Source organism: Lepidochelys kempii, chromosome 5, assembly GCF_965140265.1.
Source record: "Lepidochelys kempii isolate rLepKem1 chromosome 5, rLepKem1.hap2, whole genome shotgun sequence".
Lineage (NCBI taxonomy): Eukaryota > Metazoa > Chordata > Testudines > Cheloniidae > Lepidochelys > Lepidochelys kempii.
The window spans coordinates 102,552,139-102,578,123 of record NC_133260.1 but is presented as its reverse complement, the minus strand read 5'-3'; the positions used below and the strand labels follow the sequence as shown (position 1 = coordinate 102,578,123).

The following is a 25,985-nucleotide window of genomic DNA, read 5'->3' as shown; positions in this document are numbered from 1 at the left end:
CAGTCAAGAATGCAAAAGCAAAGGTAGTTGAAGTTATTACAGGACTGAAGACAGCACATGCAATTCTGCAAAATGTATATACAGAAAATATTTAGGCTTGGACCACCACAGGTAGAGGTCCTGATTTTCCACTTCTTTATCCCTAATGCAAGAATTAACACCTGTGCAAAATGAGTGTAAAAATGCTACCAAATCAAAATGGTATTGGTTTATACTGGCTTTGCAAAAGTGTAAATGACTACACAAGGATCAAGGCAGTGGAGAGCCAGGCCCAAAAGTAAAAAAAGAAATCCCTCTGCCACCCAAATGTTTACACATACAATTTTGCAGAGAGAAAAAGAGATTTATGATTATTGTATTTGCGAGCCAGGAGTATTCAAACTCTTTTACAGTGTGGACCACATCTTAGTAGAGAATTTTTCTCACCGACTCTCTCTCCCAGGCACAATAATGCAGAGCACCTTTCCTCCCACTGGAAGTTTTGCTTATCAATATTATGAAAGTGTTCAATGTTGTCTAACTTATTTTAATGCACTGTACTAACCTGGAAATAAGGAGGAAAGGTGGCATCACACCAGCAGCCATCTCTCCAAAGGCTCCCAACAAGTGCTTCATGGACTGCTAATGGTCCACTGCCCACGGTTTTGGACACTGTATTCCATGTGCAGGACTTGGAATGCTATTTTTAATTGGGGAAGTCCCATTAAGTAATAAAACCCCAGCATGTCAAAGAGATCTTGAAAGGCCAGGATCAACACAGCAGAACACACATTTTATACTGGGTTCAGGAAAAGAAAGAAAAGTTGCCTCTTGAAGTTTGGTGACTTTGTCTAACTGCACGATCATTCAGAGTCGCTACTAATTACCTCCATCAGCTTATTTCACATGAGGTCCGAAAGCATGGTATGATGCAATCCTGAATCCTGCACAGAAGCCTACCGGATAAGGCTATCAGTCTTTCTACCCCACTGACCAGTCAGGGTCCATTTACAGATCCTCTCAGTTGGTTTGTAATTGGAGATTGAGATGACCTGGCTAAACTGATGCAGCAGTGATGCTGAGGTGTTTTTCTTCCAACACACAACTACTCACAAAGAATCTGTAAAATAAATTCCCCCACCCTGATAAATGTCATTAGGCCATGTTATTCAGCCCTGACTCAGGTAAAATACCCACCAACTTCATTGGGAGTTTTATCTGAGAGAAGCTACAAGATCTGACCCATTATCAGTATTAAGAAAAGTAATTTAAATTAGCTTCATATTTCAAGGTTATTTACTCCAGCTCTTCCTGACTCTGCTATAATATGGATCCCACAGCACAAAACATGGCAGAATTCCATAGAAATTGGTTATTTCTGGAAGACACCATTCAAAATAATACAGTTTATGAGCAAGAACTGTCCTATTTTTATTGCTTCTATTTTACAGGGTAATATTCTGTACACTACTGATACTCTCAATTAAATAAGCTATGTACTGTATCATGTTTAAAATTCTATTTAACTTGCCTCCTCTCAGCAGTTTATATCTATAGTGTAAAATGCCACATGGCTCACAGCACACTAAATTGTAGCAATCGTTTCATTGCACATCAATGTCTGTGCCAATTGCCATTACATATATGAAGCCAACCATCAGTGCACACACAGACCTGACATTGGCCGTTGAGAAACCTTGATCCATTTCTGGCACAGTCAGAGGGATGCCAGATAGAGTTGGTGCGCTGACTTGAAGTTGATGTGGCTGATCTCATTCCAGATTTTGCTAAATCCTATCGTGTGCATTCTTTCCCAGTGGCTGGATTAGTTTAACAGCAGGGCATTTTTATAAAAACCTTCTTGACAATAGTACTACAACAGTGTTGCTGTTACCAGCTTGTTCTGAGCAATTTTCTGAGCAGAACCATTTTTAGTAAGAACCCTTCTGGATAACACATTTTTCTGTGGAATTGCTATGCATTCATAACCTGGAGACATTTTTGCTATCATAACTGTTCCAGGCACTCCAGTTCTGTTGGGATTCCTTAATCTGGGCAGACTCCTAGAAAGTTCAAGCTAGTTAATAGGGTACCTGGGACTCCAGGCCAGAGCCCACTTAGCTTCCCAAAGGAAGTTGTCTTCAGCAGCAGGACAAGTGTGGGAGTTCCGACTTTCCTGCTTCTTTCCTGCAGTGTGAATTCAGTCTGGCCCAGAGGGCTGGAGAAAGGTCCCCTTTTCCATTTAGGGAGGAGCTGCCAGCAGAGCAGCTGTGTAGAGGGATCTCTGCACAGCTTGCACACTGCAGAGGAAGTCCCTGAGCTGGTCCCATGGAGGCCAAAGTGCAGGGAAGGGCCCCAAGAGCTTCAACCTGAAGTCCTGGTATCTTGCACAGATGTTGAGAGGTTGCAGTAGCAACTGCTATTCCAGCCCACGGGCTGGAGTAATGGTCAGAAATGGGGATACATTGCAGAATCCTTATTGGCTGTAGTATGGGGAGACGGATTCTACTTTCCCATCTGCTCTCGTTACTTGGGCTTTATGTGGGCAAAGTGAATTCTACCCTAATATGACCATTTTACCATATATTTACAGGTCAGTAGCAACCAGTGATCACCATTCTCTCCCTTTCAGTATTGTTTCTGAAGTTCAGGAAAGTATTTTTTCCTCTGTGACTATTCACTGAACCCCTCCCTTCCTGAAGCTTCACCCAAGAAATCCAAACCCATGAGTGCATCTGAACAAGATAATATGCTATTTTCATCCCCAGTCAGCAGGCCCACATTCCATCAATGAAAGACTAGCGTGGCATAGCCCACTCCCCATTCTCTCAACCACAGCTCTTCAGACAAACTTCAGGAACATGCAGAACAGATATGTTCACCCACAGCCTTCAAGGCTCAGCATGGGACCAAATAGCTAGACTTATCCCCACTGTCAGACTCCTCAAGGATAAGTGAATGCTGTGGCTATCCATATTCACCAACTAGCTCTGTGATGTGTATCTGCAACACTCTAATATACCAAAGCTATTGGTGATTTACCCTCAAAGCTTTTAAAGTCCCTATCCCTCTCAATATTTAATAGCTTTGAAGTTAGTCAGCTCCTATATCAGGTATGAAAAAGAGTTTTGTATAATATTAGTGCTAAAATAATTTCAGTACCTTGCAAAAGGCATTGTTCCCTACCTGCAGTGAGGTAGAATGTGTGCATATGAAAAGCCCTAACTAATTTATTTAAAATTTTCATTTCTGATTATAGCAGGGGCGGTAGATTACTCTCTGTCTTTATCTCTGTTTAGGAAGTTTCTGAAGAAGCCTATTAACTTGATAGCGCATTTCCTGGAATTTAATGATATTTACATGGCTTTAAACTTTTGTAATAACATCTAGTTGCTGTGGTGATAGTCACACAATAAGGCTTTAGTCCTGCCAAAACTTACACGTGCTCAACTTACAGGGATTGATGGTCTTTCATCTATAGTATTCTATAAGATTGTGTAAAATGTGTAAATAAAATGTCAGAGGGTTTTCATATTGTGGGTGTTTCCCTGTGTATTTTATATGCACTGACAATAGAGAGCTAGATCTAGCCTTTGTTATAAACTCTCTTAATTGCAGAATATGTAAAATTATTTTGTTTCTGTATTGTGTTGTGGCCACAGTTGATTCAGGGACATAAGAATCTTACTGAGGAAGTACTCATTTAGGGTTATAATCCTTGGACCAACCTAGGGTTTTGATTTTCGTTTGCAGATTTAGTCAGTACAACAACAGATGTGGTAGTCAAAAGATAATGCTTTACACAGAAGCCTGAAGAACTCAGTCTTACAAGAGAAATGATAGCTTGTTCAACCATTTGCCATGGTAGTACCTGTTATCGGCTAGAACTTAAGTGTAGCCATTCCTGTATCACACTTAGTGATGCTGCATAGTTGTAGTTTCCAGTTCAGAAAGATGATGCCCCCTACTTCTGTGGACATTTGTATTTGATAATGCTAGTCCTAGCTTTCTTGGTTCTCCACAAAAAGTGTTTGATACTTTGAACCAATTTTGTAATAGGGAGGACTTGTCAGGGCAAAAGTAGCCTTAGAAATATGTTCATCTTCATCAAATGAACATGGTCCCATAATTACTGCAGCTAGTTTTATTGTACTTGGGGCAAATACCAATTTAGTAAAATAAACTCTTTAACAGACATGGGACCCTGAAGTTCTTTACCTATCAGTGGAAACAGAATTATGAGCATCACTAGTTATGGAATTCATCCCACTAGGGAGGTAATAACTGCACAATTCATGACGAAGAAGCCAAATGCACATGATGAAGATCATAGAATCATAGAATATCAGGGTTGGAAGGGACCTCAGGAGGTCATCTAGTCCAACCCCCAAATGTTTATCCTTGAATGAGATTGATTTCACATCCCACAGATGCTAGTTATTATTTCTCCTCTTCCAGACAAATATAGAAATAATAAACAGGAATGGCTCAGTGAAATGGTTTCAGAATGTATGATATGCAGGAGCATCATTATATTCTCTGGGTTTGCAAGTTTACTCCACAACTCAATGAGTTTTCACTTCCTTCACACATTCAAGACAGACAGGCATACTACCTATGATATGGCTGAATTTTTTTACGGTTAATCCAAGCATCTTTATCTGTTTTCCAAATGCCCCAGTCCTATTGTACCTCATTCTGAGGTCCCTTGCCTCATTCTGGAACATTCTCCTTCTTAGACTCTCCCAGTAATTCTCCTAATAACCCCCTTGGGTGACAACCTATCTGACAAAACTGCAAAGGCCAAAAGAAAAATAAATCAAGGTAACTCTTATGACCAGGCAATTTAATTCAGGCTCTCCAGATTTTGTAGCCTGACTTTCCAGAACTTTGCCATCTGTGGTGGTCTCTGAAAGAGTAAAAAAACCACCAGCCTCTTAATCGTCTGGTGAAGGACAATCTTCAGTGGGTTTACAATCAGTTGACCAGCTGGAAAAAGCTATTAATAAGGACAGTTACTACTGGGTTTCTCTATTGTCCTTCTTTCTTCCTTTCTCCCAGACCTGTTAGCAAAAGCATTTGTAGAGACTACAGCCCTACCTCCAATTGTAGTAAAGGGGAAAAGGGTTAGTCAAATCTTCCAGTGTCCTACCAGTCAAGGTCAAATTACCTAATGTTGCTGAAATTCCCAGTAATACTGTTCCCTTAGATGTATGGGCCTCACTTGAAGGACCTAGTCTAGAAGGGCATTAAAGCATTAGACTCTGAGTTGTCTGTTAACTCTCTCTCCGGTAACCGCCAATAAAATGGATTTGAAGGATTCAGATTTCTTGGATAACAACTGTCTCCACAGTTGAAGTCCCAGATCAGCCCTGCTATTTTTCCTTGGAGGACCTGCTGATTCTATGCAGGAAAGTTACCACGGTTTTAAAGTTTTATCCCACCTTCTCCTTCAGGCGGTCCTGTAGTGTTTCTTATTAACTGTGTGCAGAATAGGCCTGATGATGTTTTATCTCTCTACCCAGCACTCCAAAAATTAAATACCGTAATCTATGCAGCCCTAAATTTTGGCAAATTACATAAATTTCCTGCTGATTAAATTAAGCTCAGGTCTGAAGCCCCTAAAATGGATTCTGCAATGGGCAACTGTTTGCAGAGTAATTCCCTACCAGTTGGAGGTAATGCCATGAAAAAAGTCCCTCCAGGTCTGAGATATTCACCTTGAAATTTTAGTAGCAACCTCAGAGTAAAGAACTATAAAAGCAAAGACATCTGGGAACTATATCAAGAGAAAATATGCTTAAGTGGAACTTGCGTTGTGCATAGGCCTCATGCTGGCTTCTGCACAACAGGGGGAATTTACCCAGTATGTTCCATTCCCTTAAACCTAAGTTGTTGCCACTATGAATGCAGCTGTTACCAGAACATCCATCTTTTGCAACATGAGCTACCCTTGCCTATATTAATTAGCAACCTGATTGTCCATGTAGTATGTTCATTTAATTAGCATTGTAGAAAGAATTAACATTTAGAAGCGTAGGAATTGTGATACCTGCAAAAGTCAGTAAACCAGGAAGAAGAAAAATACAATAGATCCTGGAAACCCTACAATAGTATACTGTAGTACCATAGGGGAAAAGGGGGGATTTTCTTGCTGATTTGATGTGATATTCATCTTATGTCCTGAAAAGGAAGATTGATTGCCTTGTCCTTTTTATGCTAACTAATATAATTGCTCATACGTATTCAAGTTTCAGTGAAAATACATACCATCCTCATTGTTTAAATTAACCATTTTAACAGTTAATCTCCACAGAGCCATCTTGTTTGCTTTTAATTCAGTAGTTGCTGTGGTTAACAGGGAAGGAGGAGTTAAAAACAGAAAACAATTCTATTTCAAACTTTTAATTTACTTTTTAAAGTTTATAGTTTACCTTCAATAATAAAATCATAAATTATTTTTGTCCTATGATGCAATCCCTGCACTTAACTTTTACAGCAAAAATGTTTCACTAATAATGTCTTTACACTTTTCACTTGCCAAGACTGAAAAGTGCTCAATGAAAACTTTGCTCTTACAGCAAAATAGTGACATCTCCTGGTCACCACTCTGGCTACATTGATTAGTTCTCTGAAAACAAGGAGGATAAAGGAGAAACACCAGGGAAGAAAATGACTGAATTATTTGGATTTTAGTAAATAATTTGATACATTTTTATCTTACTAAATCATTCTCTCAAAATCATTTAAAATAAGCTTGGATATGAACACTTGAGAATTACCTGAACGATAAAATAATTATTATTGTTTTTAAAAATTAGTTTTGAGTGTATGATTTTAGGCCCCAGTGCTGCAAATTAGGCATACTGTTAACTTTCACATATTATTAACTCGCATTTAAGTAGGCGCACTGAAGTGAATGGGGTGGCTTGGGTGCATAACCATACTCATGTCTGATCCATGAAGCAATTTTGGTGCCTAAGTCCCCATGCAATCTATGAAACTCCCACTTGGCTGCTGCCTAACCCTGTAGGCACCTAAACTCACTAGGTGCCTATGTTTTAGACACTGGGAGGTGATCTAACCCCAGTTTTATGGGATATTCTGATGTGGGGCTCCCTCAGCATCTCGTATTGAAACTGTTCCATTGTGGATCAATAATGAAATAGTGTTTGGAGCAGGGGGCCTGGACTCAGTGTCTCCTATCTCCTGCCCTAACTACTGGATTAGAGAGTCATTCTCATTCTGTAGCCCAATGACTGTTCCACTGTGGCTAAATACTTACATAGTCATTGGGGCAGAGAGAGAGAGAGAGAATGACTCTGGATCATCGGTTAGGACACCCACATAGACAGCAGTGTTGCACATGTGATTTTCTAGGCATTTCTTTCCTCAGGATTGCAGCGCTTGAGGATATGCCTATACTGCAAAAAAGACCTGCAGCACCAAGTCTCAGAGACTGGATCAACATACTCCAGCTCACACTACAGAGCTAAAAATAGCAATGGAGATCTATTTGGGCCGGGCTGGAACCTAGGGCTTATGAAACCCAGCAAGTGGGAGTGGGTCTCAGAGCCTGGGCTCCAGCCCAAGCCCTACTGTCTAAATTGCTAGCCCAAGTCAGCTGACCCAGGCTCTGAGACTGGCTGCCACAGGTCTCTTTTTGCAGTGTAGATGCACTCTAAATCCCTTTATGGATCCCAACCCTAAGAGCTGACAGGATTGGGACCTTGGTGGGTATCAAATGTTTTACTACATTCCAGATAAGGTTATTTTCTTCTTCTTTCCTACTTCTCAGCGGACACAGGGCCAACAAGCTACATGCTGAAGGCCCGGTTTTTACACTGCCAGGAGAGAGAATTTTTGAGTGTCTTGGCTAGCTTCGCAACCATTCTGAAAAGCACAAAAATGAAGTCCAGAATACAATTTAAAAAACAGGGACTAGTATGGACACTGCCGCTTTAAACCAATTCCACCCCCACTTAGGGTGACCAGATGTCCTGATTTTATAGGAACAGTCCCAATATTTGGGGCTTTTTCTTATAATAGGCTCCTATTACCCCCCTCCTGATTTTTCACACTTGCTGTCGGGTCAGCCTACCCCACTGCTCTTTTATCTCCCCAAAATGTGAAAAGCTGGGGTCAGGGAACCTTACTCCCAGACGTTTTGCCATTTTCAAATTCCCCCAGTTAGAATGTGAACTGTGACCTTGATTGACACCCAGCTCTGAGTGCCTCCCCTGGCTCAGCTTCTGGGCAAACTGCTGCAGTCGGAGCGAGGGCCCTATAGAGGGCGAGAAGGGGGTTTAAACGTGGGGGGCGGGGGGGGGTGCATTGAGCCAGGCCTCGCAGGCTGCTCACGTGAGCCAGGCATTTTGCAGGGCTGCGCGGAGCGCCCCCCAGTCCGCGGGTGTAGCCACGCCGCTGGCCGGGAGATGTCACTGTTTCGCTGCAGGCGCCGAGATGTGGCCGAACGCGGCTCACCCCAAGCGGCGGGGGAACGGCTAGTGGCGGAGCCGGCTTTGTAGAGGGAGGGGAGAATGCTGCGTTGCCAATGCCAGAAAGAGCCGGGAGGTGTCTCAGATGTGGGACTCGTTTATCAGTGAAACCTGCCCGCCGCCTCTCCCTTTCCCTCGGCTCCCCTGCGCGCTGCGCTGCGCTGGGCCGGGGAAGCGGCAGGAAGAGCCGCAGCCGCCTGAGCTCCGCGGCTGGGCGGCGGCAGGGATCATGGCCGCCCCTCAGCAGCCCCAGCCCCTGCAGTACAGCGTGAGGCTGCTGCTGGTGAGCGAGGAGCAGCTGCGGGGGGGGCTGCAGCTTGCCAGCCCCAACCAGGGCGCGCTCCAGCTGGCGGTGCAGCCGGGCGAGGAGGATGCAGACGTGACTGTGACAGACGGTGAAGTATTGAGCACGCGCGGTTGTGAGGCTGCGTGGGTGGGGGGGGCTGGCTGTCGGGGGGGCTGCTCCTGACAGGGCAGCGCATGGGGGGCGCCCGGCTTGCTGTCGAAAGCTGTTTTCCGTCCTTTCCCGCCGGCGAGCAGGGTCCCACTTGCCCCGGGGCTCGCCCCTCCAGAGGCCGGGCTTGCTGTGCATGAGGGACCGGACTGAGGAAGGCTCCCCTGGGGGGCGTGTGCGCGGACGGGGCCACTCAGCGCAGCCCGGCGTCGTTGGCGCGGCGGCTGCTCTGAACGTGGGAATCCCTCCCCGCCTGGCAGCACAACTTGTTGCAGAGAGAGAGTGTGTGTGTGTGTGTGTGTGTCTAGGTCTAGACTCGCGCCGAGGCCGAGAACCGAAGTACTGGAGCAGGAGGGGGCGGGGGAGTGACTGTGGCCACCTGATTTTCATGTTCAGCTGCAGGACAGAAGTTTCTTCCTGCGTAGTCAGTAGTTGCTTTGTCCGCAGTGCCCTGAGCCCCTTCTTGAGTCGGTGACTCCCTGCAGCATTCTCGGCTTCGGGTGCTGTCTAGCAGGGACCGAATGGAGGGGAACGTGGCTTAGCGCAGTGGTTCTCAAACTTCTGTACTGGTGACCCGTTTCACACAGCAAGCCTCTGAGTGCAACCCCCCCCCCTAAATTAAAAACACTTAAATATATTTAACGCCATTATAAATGGGGGAGGCAAAGCAGGGTTTGGGATGGAGGCTGACAGCTTGCAACCCCCCCATATAATAACCTTGTGACCCCATGAGGGGTCCCGACCCCCCAGTTCCAGAACCCCTGGCTGAGCAGCTGGTGAAGACACTGTGTTTTGTCAGCTTTTCCGGCAGGGCTGTTCCTTTACTCTGTGTACCTCCTATCGTTGGGGGTCCCTCGTTGCTCCTGCAGTACAAGTAATAAATAACAATACCGTGGTGATGAGCGCAGTAGCAATGTTTAGATAGACACGCTGCAGCAGGGCAGGTGGTGTGTCTCCATTTGTTTGTACAGCACCAAACCCTGCTGGTAATAGTGGAGTAAATGGTATTTCACAATGTCCTATGAAATAATGGATTAGATACAGGTTCTTACTGTGACTTTAGTGAAAACACAGCTGCCATTATGTGCTTGTGAGTAGCACACAGGACCTTTTGATATCAACTAATTTTATGGAGGAAAAGTATTGGCCAGAATGTCAGGGCTGTTCCCCCTACTGTTTTATTTTTATTTTTTATTTTAAGTGTGTGCTATGGGATTTCAATGTTAACCAGACATAGATAGAAGAGGCCTTTGTTTAATATCCTTGAAAGAGAAGCTCTTGATTCCTCCCTAGACAGGAGAGTAAAAGCAATGAAATTGAGGGGGCATGGGGGCAAACCATTTCCTAGATGCATTAATTTGACTCTGTGTTTATGTTAACGCGTAAAACTTCTCACACACTGGTTTCCCGTGTTTGCCTTGCAGCATTACAACCAGACTATGTATCAAAGCCATGTCCAACCACTGTTAGCTGTGGTGTTCAATTAGTCTCATAAATAAAATCCAAGAAAATACTTCCCCTTTTCCAGACACTGTGAATGGCAAGGTTCAGCCCTCCAATCACTTCTTATTGTTGTCTGCAAATGTGTCATGCTATTTTAGGATTCAAAAGGGGCAAGCACACAAAGCACAGGTAAAGAGTGCACGTGTGCACACGCGCTGTCAAAATGTAAAAAGAACTTCAGTCACTTTGTCCAATGCGTGGCGTATTTTATACACTTATTTGCTAGTACATTAAGCTTTCAATAAGAAAAAAAATTGGGGGAAGGGAGCTGGGGCTACGGAGAGCACAGTAAAAAAATACTTTGAAAGTGTAATGGCTACAAAAGGAAAATATGAGTGCTGCCAGTTAGCAAAACAAATGAACCCTGAGACTATTCTGCAATGTGTTGAGTACCCTTAACTCCCATTGTGACTTCCCTTGGCACTTTGGAAGACTGGGCCCAAAAAGTGCTGAAAGGGATCTTGAGACTAGGTGGTGCAGCGAATTAAAATCCTGTTTGGGTCAATAGTGTAAATCAGTCTGATCTCATCCTAATTGTTAGCAGATACTTGTCCATGTTACTAAACAATCAGATAATATAGCATTTGTCAGTCTCTCTCTCTCTTTCTCTCTCTCTCTCTCCAAAACTGATCATGGGTAAGGATAGTAAGATGGTATGGGCTGGGACTTAGAGGTCCATTGTTTGGAAGATTGGATATCACCTGTCTGACTGGTTATGTTCATTTTATGCTGAATTACAGATATGCTTGACTTTTATGAGCACTGACAATCATCATCCATTAAATATACTGGATTTTATTTTTCTACCAGCATTTAAAGTTAATAGATTTTTGAATTGGAAAAGGATCACGTGACCCAACAGAAAACTTGAAAAATACAATGAAGACTTTGTTTAAAAACCTAGATTTGATAAAAACAATCTTTGAAGTCCATAACAAATCCCAAACCCTTTTATACTGCTTTGGTTTCTCTGCTGCTGAACCAATTCACAGAATTGAGGCCTGATTCTCCCAGCCAGCCTTTACTCACCAAAGGCAGTTCCTTAATCATGCAAGTATTTGACTTCGGTGAGGACTACTCATGTGAATACAGGATCAGGCTCCAGTTTATTAAGGGCTCAATTATGGCTTTTGGACACTGACTAGCATTGGGGGCAGTACCATCTTTGGCAAAAGAGGGGAATACATCCAGAACTGTAGCTCTTTAGGGGGCAGCATGCTTCCACATCTGCCTGTCCTCACCTCTTGCACATTCACACAGCACCCTAAGCACTGTCAGACCAGGTGTGAGGTGAGATTCTTTTTAGAGCCATATGGCAGTTTTATCATTTGCTGCTTGAGCAGTTACTATATTATGAGAGAGATTCAGATTGTAAACTCTTCTCTTATATGCCTTATTTTAGCCCCCTGTGACTTTGGCTGTTAGAATTGATTTGGGCTGAAAGTTGTCACATTTACTTTAAAAGATAAGGAGGACTTTTCTGTGAAGGCTGAATAAAATTGGTCATGATGTGCCTTCTCTTTAAGATATAAGTTATTTTAAAAGAAATTATGCCGACTTGAAATCTTGACATGTTTCTTAGTGTTTCTGTAGCTCAAAAATGACTTCTAACCCTTCAAACTTTCTGTGTGACTAAATTTTCTTCCAAAATTGTGCAAAGGCTATGTTTAGGGGAAAAGTTGTAATTCAGCAAACTTATTAATATTTGTTGTAATGATTATTGTGTATGAGTACTTTGCCCTCTGGTGGATGGTTGCAGCTTAGAGCAAATATTAAGGTTCCTCCTCTACGTAACCAAGGTAAAAGGCTTTCTCTTAGCTTAAGGAGTAGCAGACTGTTTTTTCTGGTGCTTACGAACCAAGGTTCCGTTCTGGTCTTTGCAGACTTGCGTGGTTTGTCTATTAATTGTAGGCTTTATTTGTAGCAATGGCTTCATTGCAGAATGGCACACTATTTTTTTTCTTCAAAGTGTGAAGGAAAATTGGTTACCCTTCTTTGAGCTACAGATGATTAAAAATGACTGTCAATATGGAGGCACTCTGTAGCAGCAGATCAGTAGTTATAATGGAGCCCTGATTTCCAACATAAGCCCTGTCATCATGTCCATTTATTCAATTCTGTATGGGTTCTTATACCATGCTCACCATCTTATCCGAACGCTTTCCAGTAGTGCATTAAGCATCATGACAACTTCTGTCATGTGTTTGTTCTCTGATCCTTTCCCTCAGTGGAGGAGTGGGTGCACAGTGTAGTGTTTTGGAATTTTTTTATAATACACACACACACACACGTTACTATATGTTTATGCTTGAGAAGGCAACACTGAAGACATGTACCCCACACTTGGTGTGGAAGGGTGTGAGGTTTGTGATGGTCCTTAGTTCTTGTGGGAGTTCATTCCACAGTCTGGGGCCAGCCCCTGAGGAAGCACCGTCTCCTGCACAGATGAGCTTTACATTTCCTATAGAAAGTTCCATTGTACCACAGGTACAAAGTTGTTGACTTCTAACATTGCACAGGGAAAGTAATTTTGTGATTACTAGACCATTTGTTCAGAACCTTGGAAGTCTATTAGTCCTACCATTGTTAAGTTATGAATGATTAAAAATTTGACATTTTATTCTGAGTCCACTTTTGGGGAGGAGGTCGTCCCTCTGGCTAAAAACAGCTTGATTGCAAATCTTAAATCTTTACACATAGTCACATACCACTAACATGTAAAGCACAGGGTAATTGAATTTAAATGTTGGAAATTATTTATCAATATTGACCTTGAAGCATTAATTAAAGCATATACTGTATACCAATGTGAAGTCTGCGTGGCCCAACAGATGCTTTATAAAGTCTGTGCAGGAGAAGCGGAGAGGTCATGGAAATGCTGAAGATACGTTGCCATATGCAATGTAGGAGCTAAAGCAGGGGAGCCATAAACACAGGTATTTGGCAGAGCTCTAAAGCCAGAAAATGAAAGCCATAGGGAGCCAGAGATCCTGTGGAACTCATGAGCTTTGCTGGACAGTGTGAGCTTGGGGCAACAGGGACTTGCAGTCATGCCCAGATTGCATTTTGGAAGGGCGGGAGAGAAGACACTGTGGAGCTCCTAAGCTCTACATTGGCCTAGTAAGTTTTTTTTTTTTTTTGCTGTTGTTTTTGTTTTTTGTAAACAGAGAAGTAAAATAAAAAAAACTTGGTTCCTCAATCTTGATTAATGTTCCTCTGCTACATATGTATACCAAGGAATGTTAGAGTTAAAAAATAAAATCTTGACCATTTAATGAGGCAGTTTAGCCTAGTGGATAGAGCACTGCATTGGGATTGAGCAGACCTGGGATTCTATTCCCACCTCTGCCAATAAACTTCTGGGTGATGTTGGGTAAGTCACTTCCCTGCTCTATGCCTCGGTTTCCCCATATGTAAAATGGTGGTGATACTTACTTCCATTGGAAAGCGCTTTGAGATTTATTGATAAGTGCTACATAAAAACATAAACAAGAAAAAACATAAAAAAACATAAAAAAGAAGCTTACAAGAAGTGGAAGGTTGGACATATGACCAGGGAAGAGTATAAAAATATTGCTCGGGCATGTAGGAATGATATCAGGAGGGCCAAATCGCACCTGGAGCTGCAGCTAGCAAGAGATGTCAAGAGTAACAAGAAAGGTTTCTTCAGGTATGTTGGCAACAAGAAGAAAGCCAAGGAAAGTGTGGGCCCCTTACTGAATGAGGGAGGCAACCTAGTGACAGAGGATGTGGAAAAAGCTAATGTACTCAATGCTTTTTTTGCCTCTGTTTTCATTAACAAGGTCAGCTCCCAGACTGCTGCGCTGGGCATCACAAAATGGGGAAGAGATGGCCAGCCCTCTGTGGAGATAGAGGTGGTTAGGGACTATTTAGAAAAGCTGGACGTGCACAAGTCCATGGGGCCGGACGAGTTGCATCCGAGAGTGCTGAAGGAATTGGCGGCTGTGACTGCAGAGCCATTGGCCATTAAATTTGAAAACTCGTGGCGAACGGGGGAAGTCCCGGATGACTGGAAAAAGGCTAATGTAGTGCCAATCTTTAAAAAAGGGAAGAAGGAGGATCCAGGGAACTACAGGCCAGTCAGCCTCACCTCAGTCCCTGGAAAAATCATGGAGCAGGTCCTCAAAGAATCAATCCTGAAGCACTTGCATGAGAGGAAAGTGATCAGGAACAGCCAGCATGGATTCACCAAGGGAAGGTCATGCCTGACTAATCTAATTGCCTTTTATGATGAGATTACTGGTTCTGTGGATGAAGGGAAAGCAGTGGATGTATTGTTTCTTGACTTTAGCAAAGCTTTTGACACGGTCTCCCACAGTATTCTTGTCAGCAAGTTAAGGCAGTATGGGCTGGATGAATGCACTATAAGGTGGGTAGAAAGCTGGCTAGATTGTCGGGCTCAACGGGTAGTGATCAATGGCTCCATGTCTAGTTGGCAGCCGGTAACAAGTGGAGTGCCCCAAGGGTCGGTCCTGGGGCCGGTTTTGTTCAATATCTTCATAAATGATCTGGAGGATGGTGTGGATTGCACTCTCAGCAAATTTGTGGATGAGACTAAACTGGGAGGAGTGGTAGATACGCTGGAGGGGAGGGATAGGATACAGAAGGACCTAGACAAATTGGAGGATTGGGCCAAAAGAAATCTGATGAGGTTCAATAAGGATAAGTGCAGGGTCCTGCACTTAGGATGGAAGAAGAATCCAATGCACCGCTACAGACTAGGGACCGAATGGCTAGGCAGCAGTTCTGTGGAAAAGGACCTAGGGGTGACGGTGGACGAGAAGCTGGATATGAGTCAGCAGTGTGCCCTTTGTTGCCAAGAAGGCCAATGGCATTTTGGGATGTATAAGTAGGGGCATAGCGAGCAGATCGAGGGACGTGATCGTTCCCCTCTATTCGACATTGGTGAGGCCTCATCTGGAGTACTGTGTCCAGTTTTGGGCCCCACACTACAAGAAGGATGTGGATAAATTGGAGAGAGTCCAGCGAAGGGCAACAAAAATGATTAGGGGTCTAGAACACATGAGTTATGAGGAGAGGCTGAGGGAGCTGGGATTGTTTAGCCTGCAGAAGAGAAGAATGAGGGGGGATTTGATAGCTGCTTTCAACTACCTGAAAGGGGGTTCCAAAGAGGATGGCTCTAGACTGTTCTCAATGGTAGCAGATGACAGAACGAGGAGTAATGGTCTCAAGTTGCAGTGGGGGAGGTTTAGGTTGGATATTAGGAAAAACTTTTTCACTAAGAGGGTGGTGAAACACTGGAATGCGTTACCTAGGGAGGTGGTAGAATCTCCTTCCTTAGAGGTTTTTAAGGTCAGGCTTGACAAAGCCCTGGCTGGGATGATTTAACTGGGAATTGGTCCTGCTTCGAGCAGGGGGTTGGACTAGATGACCTTCAGGGGTCCCTTCCAACCCTGATATTCTATGATTCTATAATACTCTTATTAACAATACTATTAAGTATAATTATTTAGCTGCTCACTTACAAGGGAAGGTAGAAAAATTCAGATACTTTCTTGGTCCTTAAAACTCTTGGGTAAGTGTACATGTAAAACATTTTCATCGCCTATTCCAAAAATAACTGTAACTCTGTCTTTCTTTGGCTGTCCACTATCCATCTAGCACGGGTATGCTTCTATTAACTGTAGTATATAGGAATTGGGTAGCATTCTTTTGGGAACCCTCTACTGGGCCTCCATATCTTCAATTGCAGAAGCAGCAAATATCTAACAGAGTAGCTAAATTATATGAGCGAGAGAGGCTGGTGAGGGGGCACGTAGCAAATACAGTTACTTGGAGTCCAGTTGTGTCCATATGGCTTCATCATATCCTTAATGCTGTTTAGGGAGCAAAGACATAACCTTAACCATATTGTTGTATGCTGACCATGAATAGAGCTCATCAGAGAAAAGGCAGATGTGTCAAACCCATAAAGTTTCATGTTTCAGAGTAGCAGCCGTGTTAGTCTGTATACGCAAAAAGAAAAGGAGTACTTGTGGCACCTTAGAGACTAAGACATTTATTTGAGCATAAGCTTTCATGAGCTACAGCTCACTTCATCGGATGCATGCAATGGAAAATACGCATTTTCCAGTGACTGAGGTTTCATTTGGAAACTTGCCTGGTTTCCTGCCAGATCGCCTGGAGGGCTGCTGTGGAGCCCAGACTTCCAGGGTCTGTGGCTGCAGGGCAGCCCCGCTATGCCAAAACTTTCAGGAACCTGGGGATTGGCTCCCAGATCTGTAGCAGGGAGCCTGGAAGTCCTGGGATAGGCTCCTAAGGAGCATAATTATTTTCAGAAATGCCACGTGTTGGTGTTCCTGAAACAAAAGGTTTTCTGAATTTCCAGTTCATGGAAAATTTTGAAATATCAAAACTTCCTGTGAACCAGAAATCCCAAGTTTTGGCTAGTTCTAATGGTGAATCAATATGTAATACATACTGTGAACACGTTGACTCTCTTCTCTCTAGTGTGGTAATTAGATAATGTGCTATCTTGCTGTGATGAACAGGTATGTGGCCTGTATTTGTAGAGTGGATTGGATGTAGGTGAACATGTAGACTGTCCAGAAGGGGACAGACTTGATGACTCTTATTCAAAGGGTGAATATTGGGATTTCTAGCTGTTACAGGGAAAGTGGATGTAGCAGATTGACTTTTTGCATATGGCTGGGATGGTGGGGTGGGGAAAAGGTATTACTTCTGAAATGTACATGGAAAATAAGATCTGACCTATTTTAGTCTTTAAACCATAGGGGGTAGGTGGATGGGGAGGCTCAAATCTCTGGTCTTTATATGGATAGTAACAAGCAAGATAAATTCTTGAATATTTGTGAAGTGCTTAGGTATTATGATGATGGGGCCACATAAGAACATAAAGATGATGTCGTCTCTGGCTAATTATGGGAGACTGAACTTACAGGTGGTGTGTGGTTGCGTGTGGGCCGTATGTTGTGGTTGGTAGTTTGCCAGAGTTTGTAGTCCTTATGGTAATGTAGGATGGGTAGCTGGGTGGCAATGTGTGTCTGGTGTTTTAGGCTGAGAGTAGAGAGTGTGTTTTAGAATATGTGATTTGACATTTTACAGTAGTACAGTGGAATCGTATGTATGAACTATATGAGTGATTTTGAATATTTTAGTAGTGCCTACCTCAGGTGCTCAAAAATCATGAGTGACTTAAAATCATGAAGTTATTTTTTAATCATAAATGTTGGATTCCCCTCCCCTTTCAGTTTTCTGAGACTTTAGGATTCACTCACTTCATGATCAGCTTTTTTCCATAACCATGAGGGGTAGAAACGTTTTTAAATAAATGAAAGCTGAGATTCTCATGCAATTTCTGGATTGCAGCCTCTGGAGATATCCCCAAAATCACAAGATTTATGATAAAATCACAAGAATTGGCAACATTTAATATTTCTCTACCCACCCTTAAATGTTTATTTCCATGCTTCAGGACTTGTTCGGAACACTCCTTGATATACAAAGAAATAGCAACCTTAAATTTAAGCCAGTAAAGTTTTGAACATTCTAAAGCAAATTTTTAATGAGACTAGAGAGTGCTTTTTTATAGAGTCACAATATTGTTGTCAAGCTATTTAAAATAAGAAAGAGAACATGATTGTTTTGGTTTAGAAGCAAACTACATAGTTCAAAAAGCAAAGTGAAGACTATGCAGCCATGTACTTCCAAAATTTGACTCATTTAAAATCTTGCATCCTTCTCTTATCCAACTACTACAACCTATTATTTTGTGGAGGTGTGCAGAATCAATACTTAACTGCTATGAAAGACCACTAGCCAGTACTTTTATGAGATCAAGGTTTTATACTTTTTAAAAATCACTCTGATTGCATTGTAATAATTAAAATAAGCTTTAATGCTTACACTGCAAAAATACAGTGTAAAATTTCAGAAGCTGGATATTTAAATTTCTTTTCCTTCCCTACTGATTTTGTTGTGCCTTATACAAATGTTTCATTTTTATCTTTTACAAATACAACTAACATTAACTTGCACACTTCATAGGTGGGTTCATACTTCAAGATGCCGAGCACTCTGGCGAAGTGTTGAGTGCCTTCAACTCCCACTGACTTTAATGGAGTTGAGTGTGTTGTGCACTTTGTAGGATTGAGCCCCGAGCGTCTTCATGACAAAACAGCTCTGAATAGGATTTGTGAGAGAACTGGTGCTGCATTATTTCTGTATCAAAGTGGAGGGAATGAGTGGAAGTGAATGATACATCGACTGTTCCCCAGATGAATTCATTTTGATTTTTGTTACCACAATGGGAAATAAAATTCTTACAATTTTAGGGCTGTTTTTGTAACAAAAAGTTAAAGGCTGTGAACTAGGGTAACTTAACTCATATTACATTTTCTGGCTTTATAGAATGTATAGGAAAATGCAGAAGTGCTGGCTAGCAAATATATTTAATTATATTTGAAATACACATAAGAATGGTAGCCTAAATAGGTTAATGGTGGAAATAGTTTTATTCACAGGACCTGCACTGCACAATGTATAGGAGCCAAAAGTGAACTGGATGACGAGGCTTGTTTGTTGCGACCAGTAAGAAAAAAAATTCCTCTACTAAACACTGCTGCTTTTCTTTTTTCTCCCTAACGGTAGTTGCACTTAAACTGTCCTATTTTACTCAAAACAGACGTCCAAATTCAGAGACTGGTGGCCTCATGATAGTCAAAATTCACATCTAGAATTAGTATGCATTTTGTTCTTTGCATATTTTTTGAGTTTTGGGGGGAGGAGAAACAGAAAGTTGGGTAAACTGAAGAGAGGAGACTTGAGGATAACTGAAATATATTTCTGTTCTATTGGTTGTTAGTGTGAGTTGACTTACACAAGCTAACTTTTTAATTTTTTTAGCTTTTTATTATTTTTAAAAGTATGGGCATCTGAGAGTGGTCTTGAATTACAAGACAATCAATAGAACATTAACCAAAAAGGAAATCACCAAGGGAAGTGCATTAGGCCAATCAAAAACTTATTCACAGCTCCACATAAACATTACATAGGACAAATTCCACAGCAAATATATTTCAATCAAAGACATAGTTTGAAGTCTAATGCTCTGTTGATTTGCTTCAATTCAGAAATCAGGAAGTTAAGAATTTATAGTGATTTCCAAAACCACAGTCTTTCCTCCAAGTGCTAGTTCCACAGTTAAGATTTCAGAAGTAAGTTGTGGGAACAAAAATTTGTACTCCATCATAAAAAGAAGGAGATATCTAAAAAGAGATATCTAAGTATCATGATTAGTGCTAAGTTTTGCTGCATAAAAAACTTGCATGTTGAGCAGTCAGGTTTTACAAATTCTTCACTTGAAAACTGAAACCTTAGTCTTACAGAACTGGGTCTTAAATTTGGAAATTATTAAGCCTTTTTTTCCCTTTTGATTATTTTTATTTAGAATGCAACTTCTGAGAATATTGAAAATAATGAGCAGGGACATCTCCAGAACCCTACACTACATACCCATCTCTCTCAAAATAATTTGAACAGAGACAAATTAAAAGTCCTTTGGCTAACTCAGGATTAAATTTTTCATCCAACAGTTTTTCAAATAATTTGAGCATAGAAGTAAAAAGATTATTTTTAGTACTTTTTTTTTTTAAAGCCTATTGGTTATAGACTGCAGACACTGGACTTTTTTCCAGGGCTTTCAATCTCAGAAGCAACATAACATTGTACATAACATGGTACTAATGTTTTCAATAACATTTTTAAATACAGCATAATTTGATATCTTAAATCGGGGTGGTCAGCATGAGAAGGAGCCAGAATTTACCAATGTACATTGCCAAAGAGCCACAGTAATACGTCAAAAGAAAAAGGAGTACTTGTGGCACCTTAGAGACTAACACATTTATTTGAGCATAAGCTTTCGTGAGCTACAGCTCACTTCATCAGATGCATTCAGACTAACATGGCTGCTACTCTGAAACCTGTCATTATGCAAGGCGCTGAATTTAGCCGTATGGAGTGGAAATCTATCAACTTCATGCAAAAACTCATACAGTCCACTGAATGCATTCGATGAAGTGAGCTGTAGCTCATGAAAGCTTATGCTCAAATAAATTTGTTGGTCTCTAAGGTGCCACAAGTCCTCCTTTCCTTTTTGTGAATACAGACTAACACGGCTGCTTCTCTGAAACCAGTAATACGTCAGCACCCCCCCCCCATCAGTCCCCTCCCCCCCGGCTCCCAGCGCCTCCCATCCACCGGCAGCCCCATCTCTTCCCTCCTCGCACCTCCCAATCAGCTGTTTTGTGGCCTGCAGGAGGCTCTGGGGTGGGAGGGGAGGATGAGGAGCAAGGGCATGGCAGGCTCAGGGGAGGGAGCGAAAAGGGGTTGAGTGGGGGCAGGGCCTGTGGCAGAGCCAGGGGTTGAGCAGTGAGCACCCCCTGGCACATAGGGAAAGTTGGCACCTGTAACTCCAGCTCTGGAGTCGGTGCCTATACAAGGAGCCGCATATTAACTTCTGAAGAGCCACATGTGGCTCTGGAGCCACAGGTTGGCCACCCAGTCTTAAGTGTTCCCTTTGCTCTACTGAAGTTTCCAACTTCTGAATCTTTGGAGCAATAGTATCCAGCTTTGATCTATTTTCTTAATAAGGTGATATAAATTGTTTAAGGTATCCTACTCATCTGCAGGGGTTTGGTCTTCTGCCCACAAAAGTAGATGGTAAAACTCACACTGACTTCAATAGTGCATGATCGGCTCCCGGTTGTGAGAAACGCCAAACCTATAAACCAGATAAACTAGGGTGGAAAGGTGGAGGAAGTGTGGGTGGGGAGGCAGTACTATCTCACAGGCTATATTGACTTTAAAGAAGTTTCTCTCCACCTCAGCCAGTGTTGATACCTGTCTTATTGATTTCAAGAGCCAAAAGAGTTAAAGGTGTTGTAAATCTTTTCACTGTCCAATGACTTTTTCAATGTCACAATTTTTTTTCTGGAGGCCCTGGTTCACTCAGTTTTTTGGCAAACACCCAAAAGCACTTATTCTAAAGTTAGAAGGTTATTGATGGAAATGCAAGAAAAGAACAAGAAAGCAGAACAAGCAAAACTTTGAAACTGAAATTGAGTAATTTCAAATGAAATTACAAAATGTAATTACAAAATGAATGTAATTACAACCAATTTAAAGTCTTTCTTCTTTTGGAGGCAAAATATTAGTTTTTTATTTTACTAACAACCTTTCCTTGATGAAAAGGAAAGAGTTAGAGTAAAAGTAATTCATGATGTGTGAAAGAGATTTACTTTTCCAGCTTTTAACAGACAGGCACAAGGTGAAGAAGAGAGGGGATAGAAAAGATGGTTGGGAGAGGGGGTTTAAATAAGGCTTTTGTTCATGTTCTTGGAAAACTGGTCAGTCATGAATGGATGCTTTAGTCTGGCATGTTGGCCACAACACCTGTCGCTCTGGACCCTGGCTCACATTCCAGTCAGAAATGTTATTTGGTTGGCCACCTTCTTCTCAGACAAAGCAGGGCTGGATGGCCCATCTCATCGTACTGTGCTGACAAATGCAGTGCAGTTAATTTTAGGATTCAGTGAAAAGCTGAGAGAGAGTGAAAGAGAGGATAGAAGGAAGAATGGTTGGGCAGAAAATACCACAATTATGTATCCTTACTGATGGGCTGAGGACAGGATATCATGATGATATGATGACTTTCAGGACTCATGGCCTGGTGAAGAACAAAGTTTCTTAAACAAGAGCAAGGCTTGGTGTTCTTCTTCTCGGAAAGAAAATCATTTAGTCTGGTCTGTTCCTTCTGTCTTGGGATCGAGGAACATAAGATGAGAGTTTTTTAAAGTCTTCTTGGAAGAACCCCTGCAAAGGGGAGTGGGTTGAAAAACGGGCAGCATAGTTCATCTCATTGTTTCATTCAACCAATTTAACTCACTTGCGTAGGTAACAAACTTGGCATAGGTAACTTTGTTCCCATTATTTTTTTATTTATTAAATTCAACCTCACAGTCCTGGAGCTACAGCAGCTAGACCTTTTACTTGGACTAATTTTAATTTCTCTGGGTTTTTTTTTTGTACCTGTTTAATAACATTCACGATTAAAAATAACTTGACTTACTTTTTATAGTTAGTTCCCAAGCAGGCAAAATTATAGGCCCAGTTGTTAGAACATATCTTAGACCAGATCCTTAGCTGGTGTACAACTGGCAATACTAAGTAAAGATGACAAGTATGTGATATGCCGGAAACATGGAAAATATATAGGATTCCTACCCCTCATTATAATCCTTGGCACAAGAGTGCTAACTACTGTAATTTGCAGTAGTGAATTTTTTGAGATCTGAAACTAGTTTGAGACAACCAACTCGTTTCTCATAGGCTGCTAAACACTAATCCATAATGACTTTCATGCAATACTGACCTGAGCTGGATCAAGCAGTTAATCTTGAGGGGCCACAGTTCATACTCTGTTACCAGTCCCCTGGGCCATTCATTTCCTCACATCAGATACTTTTTGCTTTGATGAATGGCAGTATTATTTTACTTCCCCCAAGTAGATACTTAGATTGTTTAATCTCCTGATAAGTTTTAAAACATATAAAACTTACAATTTAGTTTTAAACTGAACCAATTTATCAAATTTGGAAATCTGTATTAGGAACTGAAAAGTAGTTATACATCTGTTCTAGTGCTGTAAATACACATGCATTGGCTTTATTAGCAACAATGGTCTGCCCAAGTACAGTAGTTGCAAACAGTTCTAAGCAGCAAAGCTGTTGTAGCTTCTTATCTATTTTTTTATGCCATGCAAATCCTCCTTTTTCTTAGTGAGAACAAATAGTTGCTCCTGAAGACTAAGAAAATCATAAAGATGGTACTTTGGGAGTATAATTCAGGCCCTCCCTGGTACTCTGGATGTATGGAGATTTATAATTGCTCTTTTCCATGTCTTTCAGAAGTGTCACTGAAGCATAGAGGATTTCTTGGAGGGATTAAACAAATAATTTTAAAGGTTGTTTAAATTATCACACCTATTTTAGAGGATTACTTTTTTTCTTTTCTTTTTTCAAGGGGAAACTGCAGGTCCTTTCCATCAGGCAGCTCTTGAAATAGAGCAGATTAGTCTGTTTGAAGCAACCATTAGTTCGGCTGAATGTGATGCAATTAAAAACAGGAATCTTGAGATTTTCCTGTAGCTGTTCCATTTCATAGTCCCATGCCTCCTAATGAGAACAGATCATAACTCAAGACTTTTCAATAACTAAATTCTGAAAATGTATTTCCTTTATTTTTCATGAATAAAGCTCTGGTTGTCACCTGCATAGGTTTGAAGCATATCTGGAATAACATCTGTTTTTATAGTAACCACAGTATTAATGATATGTGACCTTTATGTAATCATAAGTGATCATATTCTCAATTTGAAAAACCGTAACGTAAATACCATTAATTCATTCTTAAGTTCAACAAAGAGTAGTGTTAAAATGGGATGCTCTAGATGGTGTGCTTTACATAACTGTACCAAGCATGGTCTAAGTAGCCAGGACCACCAGATATAGCTCACAACTCGAGTAGTAAATCTCACATGTTCTCCTTGATTAGATTGTGAGTGCACAATAGATACTCAACTTTTTCTTGTGTTGTCTGTACTGTTTCCTGCTAGAACAACACAGCCAGAAGAGTAACAAATGCTGGAATGGTATGCATCTTGATATAAATCGTCTGGCTTTTCCATTTACAAAAAGAAAAGTTCTAAATCAGATAAACAACTCTTTTTAATGTTTTAGTGCGAAATAAGTGAGAACTAGTTAAATCTTTATTGATAAAGCCATAAAGACAATATTGGTGATGATCCACAATTATGGGGAATAGAGCTGTGAAAAACTTAGTGCCCCTATAATGCCTTTAGAGTCAAAAGGCTAACTATAAACATTTCTAGCTTTCCACCCTAATCAGCAGTCCCCATAGAATTGCCATACAAGAAAAGTGAACATGCACCAGGCTGTGGGGCTATCAATTAATGGTTATCCAGAAACAGCGAGCATTCTTCTTTCTCCTTTCTTTCAAACATAGTGGATATAGTGACTGCATTATTTCTTTGAGTGGTAAAAAAACCAATCTCACTGGTCAAGGGTCGATGTCAATGCTAGTTTCATTTCCTGTGTTCAGATTTAGGCCCGTACTGAGGAAAGCACCTAGAGCACACACTTTATTTTTTTAAGCATTTCTTTAAGTGTTTTCCTGGATAGGGTTACTTTGCTGAAGAAAGGCCCTGGTTTCCTCATTTAATACAGGTTCTGAATGACAGAGTAATGTTCACCGTTTATATACCTTCACCCCAAGGAGGGGGAGAGAGCGCCTGGGCCACAGTCATACCACACCTTTCTCCTCCACCCTCTACCACAAAACAGGCCACCTGGGTTGGCTGAACCTGGTGAGGGGCAATGAGCTGCAGCCTCCTAAGGGTGGAGCAATGGGTTTAACCCTCTTGTACCTGGGAGTTCTGAGCAGCTGTGTGCTGTTCCAATGTCAGCTGCAGTTTGAGGTCAATTTGATCTTCAGTGCTGCATGGTAGTCTTGCACTGAGTATTTGTATTTGTCAGAATGAACAAGACACTCGAACAGTTAAAATGGAAGAGCAAAACTGGTTGACTTTGTTTCTGCAGTGACTTTCTCAGTGGTTTGCTTGTATCTTTGCTGCTGCTTTTCTTTATCAGTGCTGATAAAATACCTGTGAATAGACACTAGCTCTTTGGTTTCTGAGTAGCATAATACTTAGCCCGGGTCTACACTGGAGTGGGGGATCGATCTAAGTTACTCAACTTCAGCTACGTGAATAACGTAGCTGAAGTCGACCTACTTAGATTGACTTACCGTGATGTCTTCACCGCGGTGAGTCGACTGCTGCCGCTCCCCTGTCAACTCTGCCTGCACCTCTCGTGGAGCTGAAATACAGGAGTAGACGGGAGAGTGCTCGGGGGTCGATTTATCATGTCTAGACTAGATGCGACAAATTGATCCCCGTTGGATCAATTGCTGCCCACCGATCCGGCGGGTAGTGTAGACATACCCTTAGTTACTGTAAAGAGGAACTGATGAAGAGTAGACTATCTCAGTGCTTTACTGTGAGTGTGTGATTTCCTCTGCCTTTTCCCCCTCCCCCATGCTCCACACCCGCTCACATCCATCATGGTTACAGACTGAAGTTTAAGTATGTAGGGCAAACCATAGTAACAGCATCCCCTGTGTGTGTAACTTAACAGTAACAAGTCTCCGGGACCAGAACTCTTGAGTGAATACCATCTGAAAGAACTCAAATGTGAAATTGCGGAACTATTAACTATGGTTTGTAACCTGTCCTTTACATCAGCTACTGTACCCAATGACTGGAAGATAGCTAATGTAACGCCAATATTTAAGAAGGGCTCTAGAGGTGATCCTGGCAATTACAGACCGGTAAGTCTAATATCAATACCGGGCAAATTAGTTGAAACAATAGTAAAGAATAAAATTGTCAGACATATAGAAGAACATAA

General features: G+C 41.8%; 1 protein-coding gene across 3 annotated transcripts in view; it reads left to right on the top strand.

Annotated features, from left to right (window-relative positions):
- Positions 1–8,439: 8,439 nt before the first annotated feature.
- LOC140911696 (histone-arginine methyltransferase CARM1-like) overlaps positions 8,440–25,985 on the top strand; it is a 144,955-nt gene continuing 127,409 nt past the window's right edge. For 2 of the 3 annotated variants that reach the window (XM_073345238.1, XM_073345237.1), the window contains exon 1: positions 8,440–8,872. In XM_073345238.1, coding sequence (XP_073201339.1) covers positions 8,563–8,872 — 310 coding nt within the window. In that variant the 5' untranslated portion in view covers positions 8,440–8,562. The remainder of the gene's footprint in view (positions 8,873–25,985) is intronic. The other variant, XM_073345236.1, reaches the window with a different exon arrangement.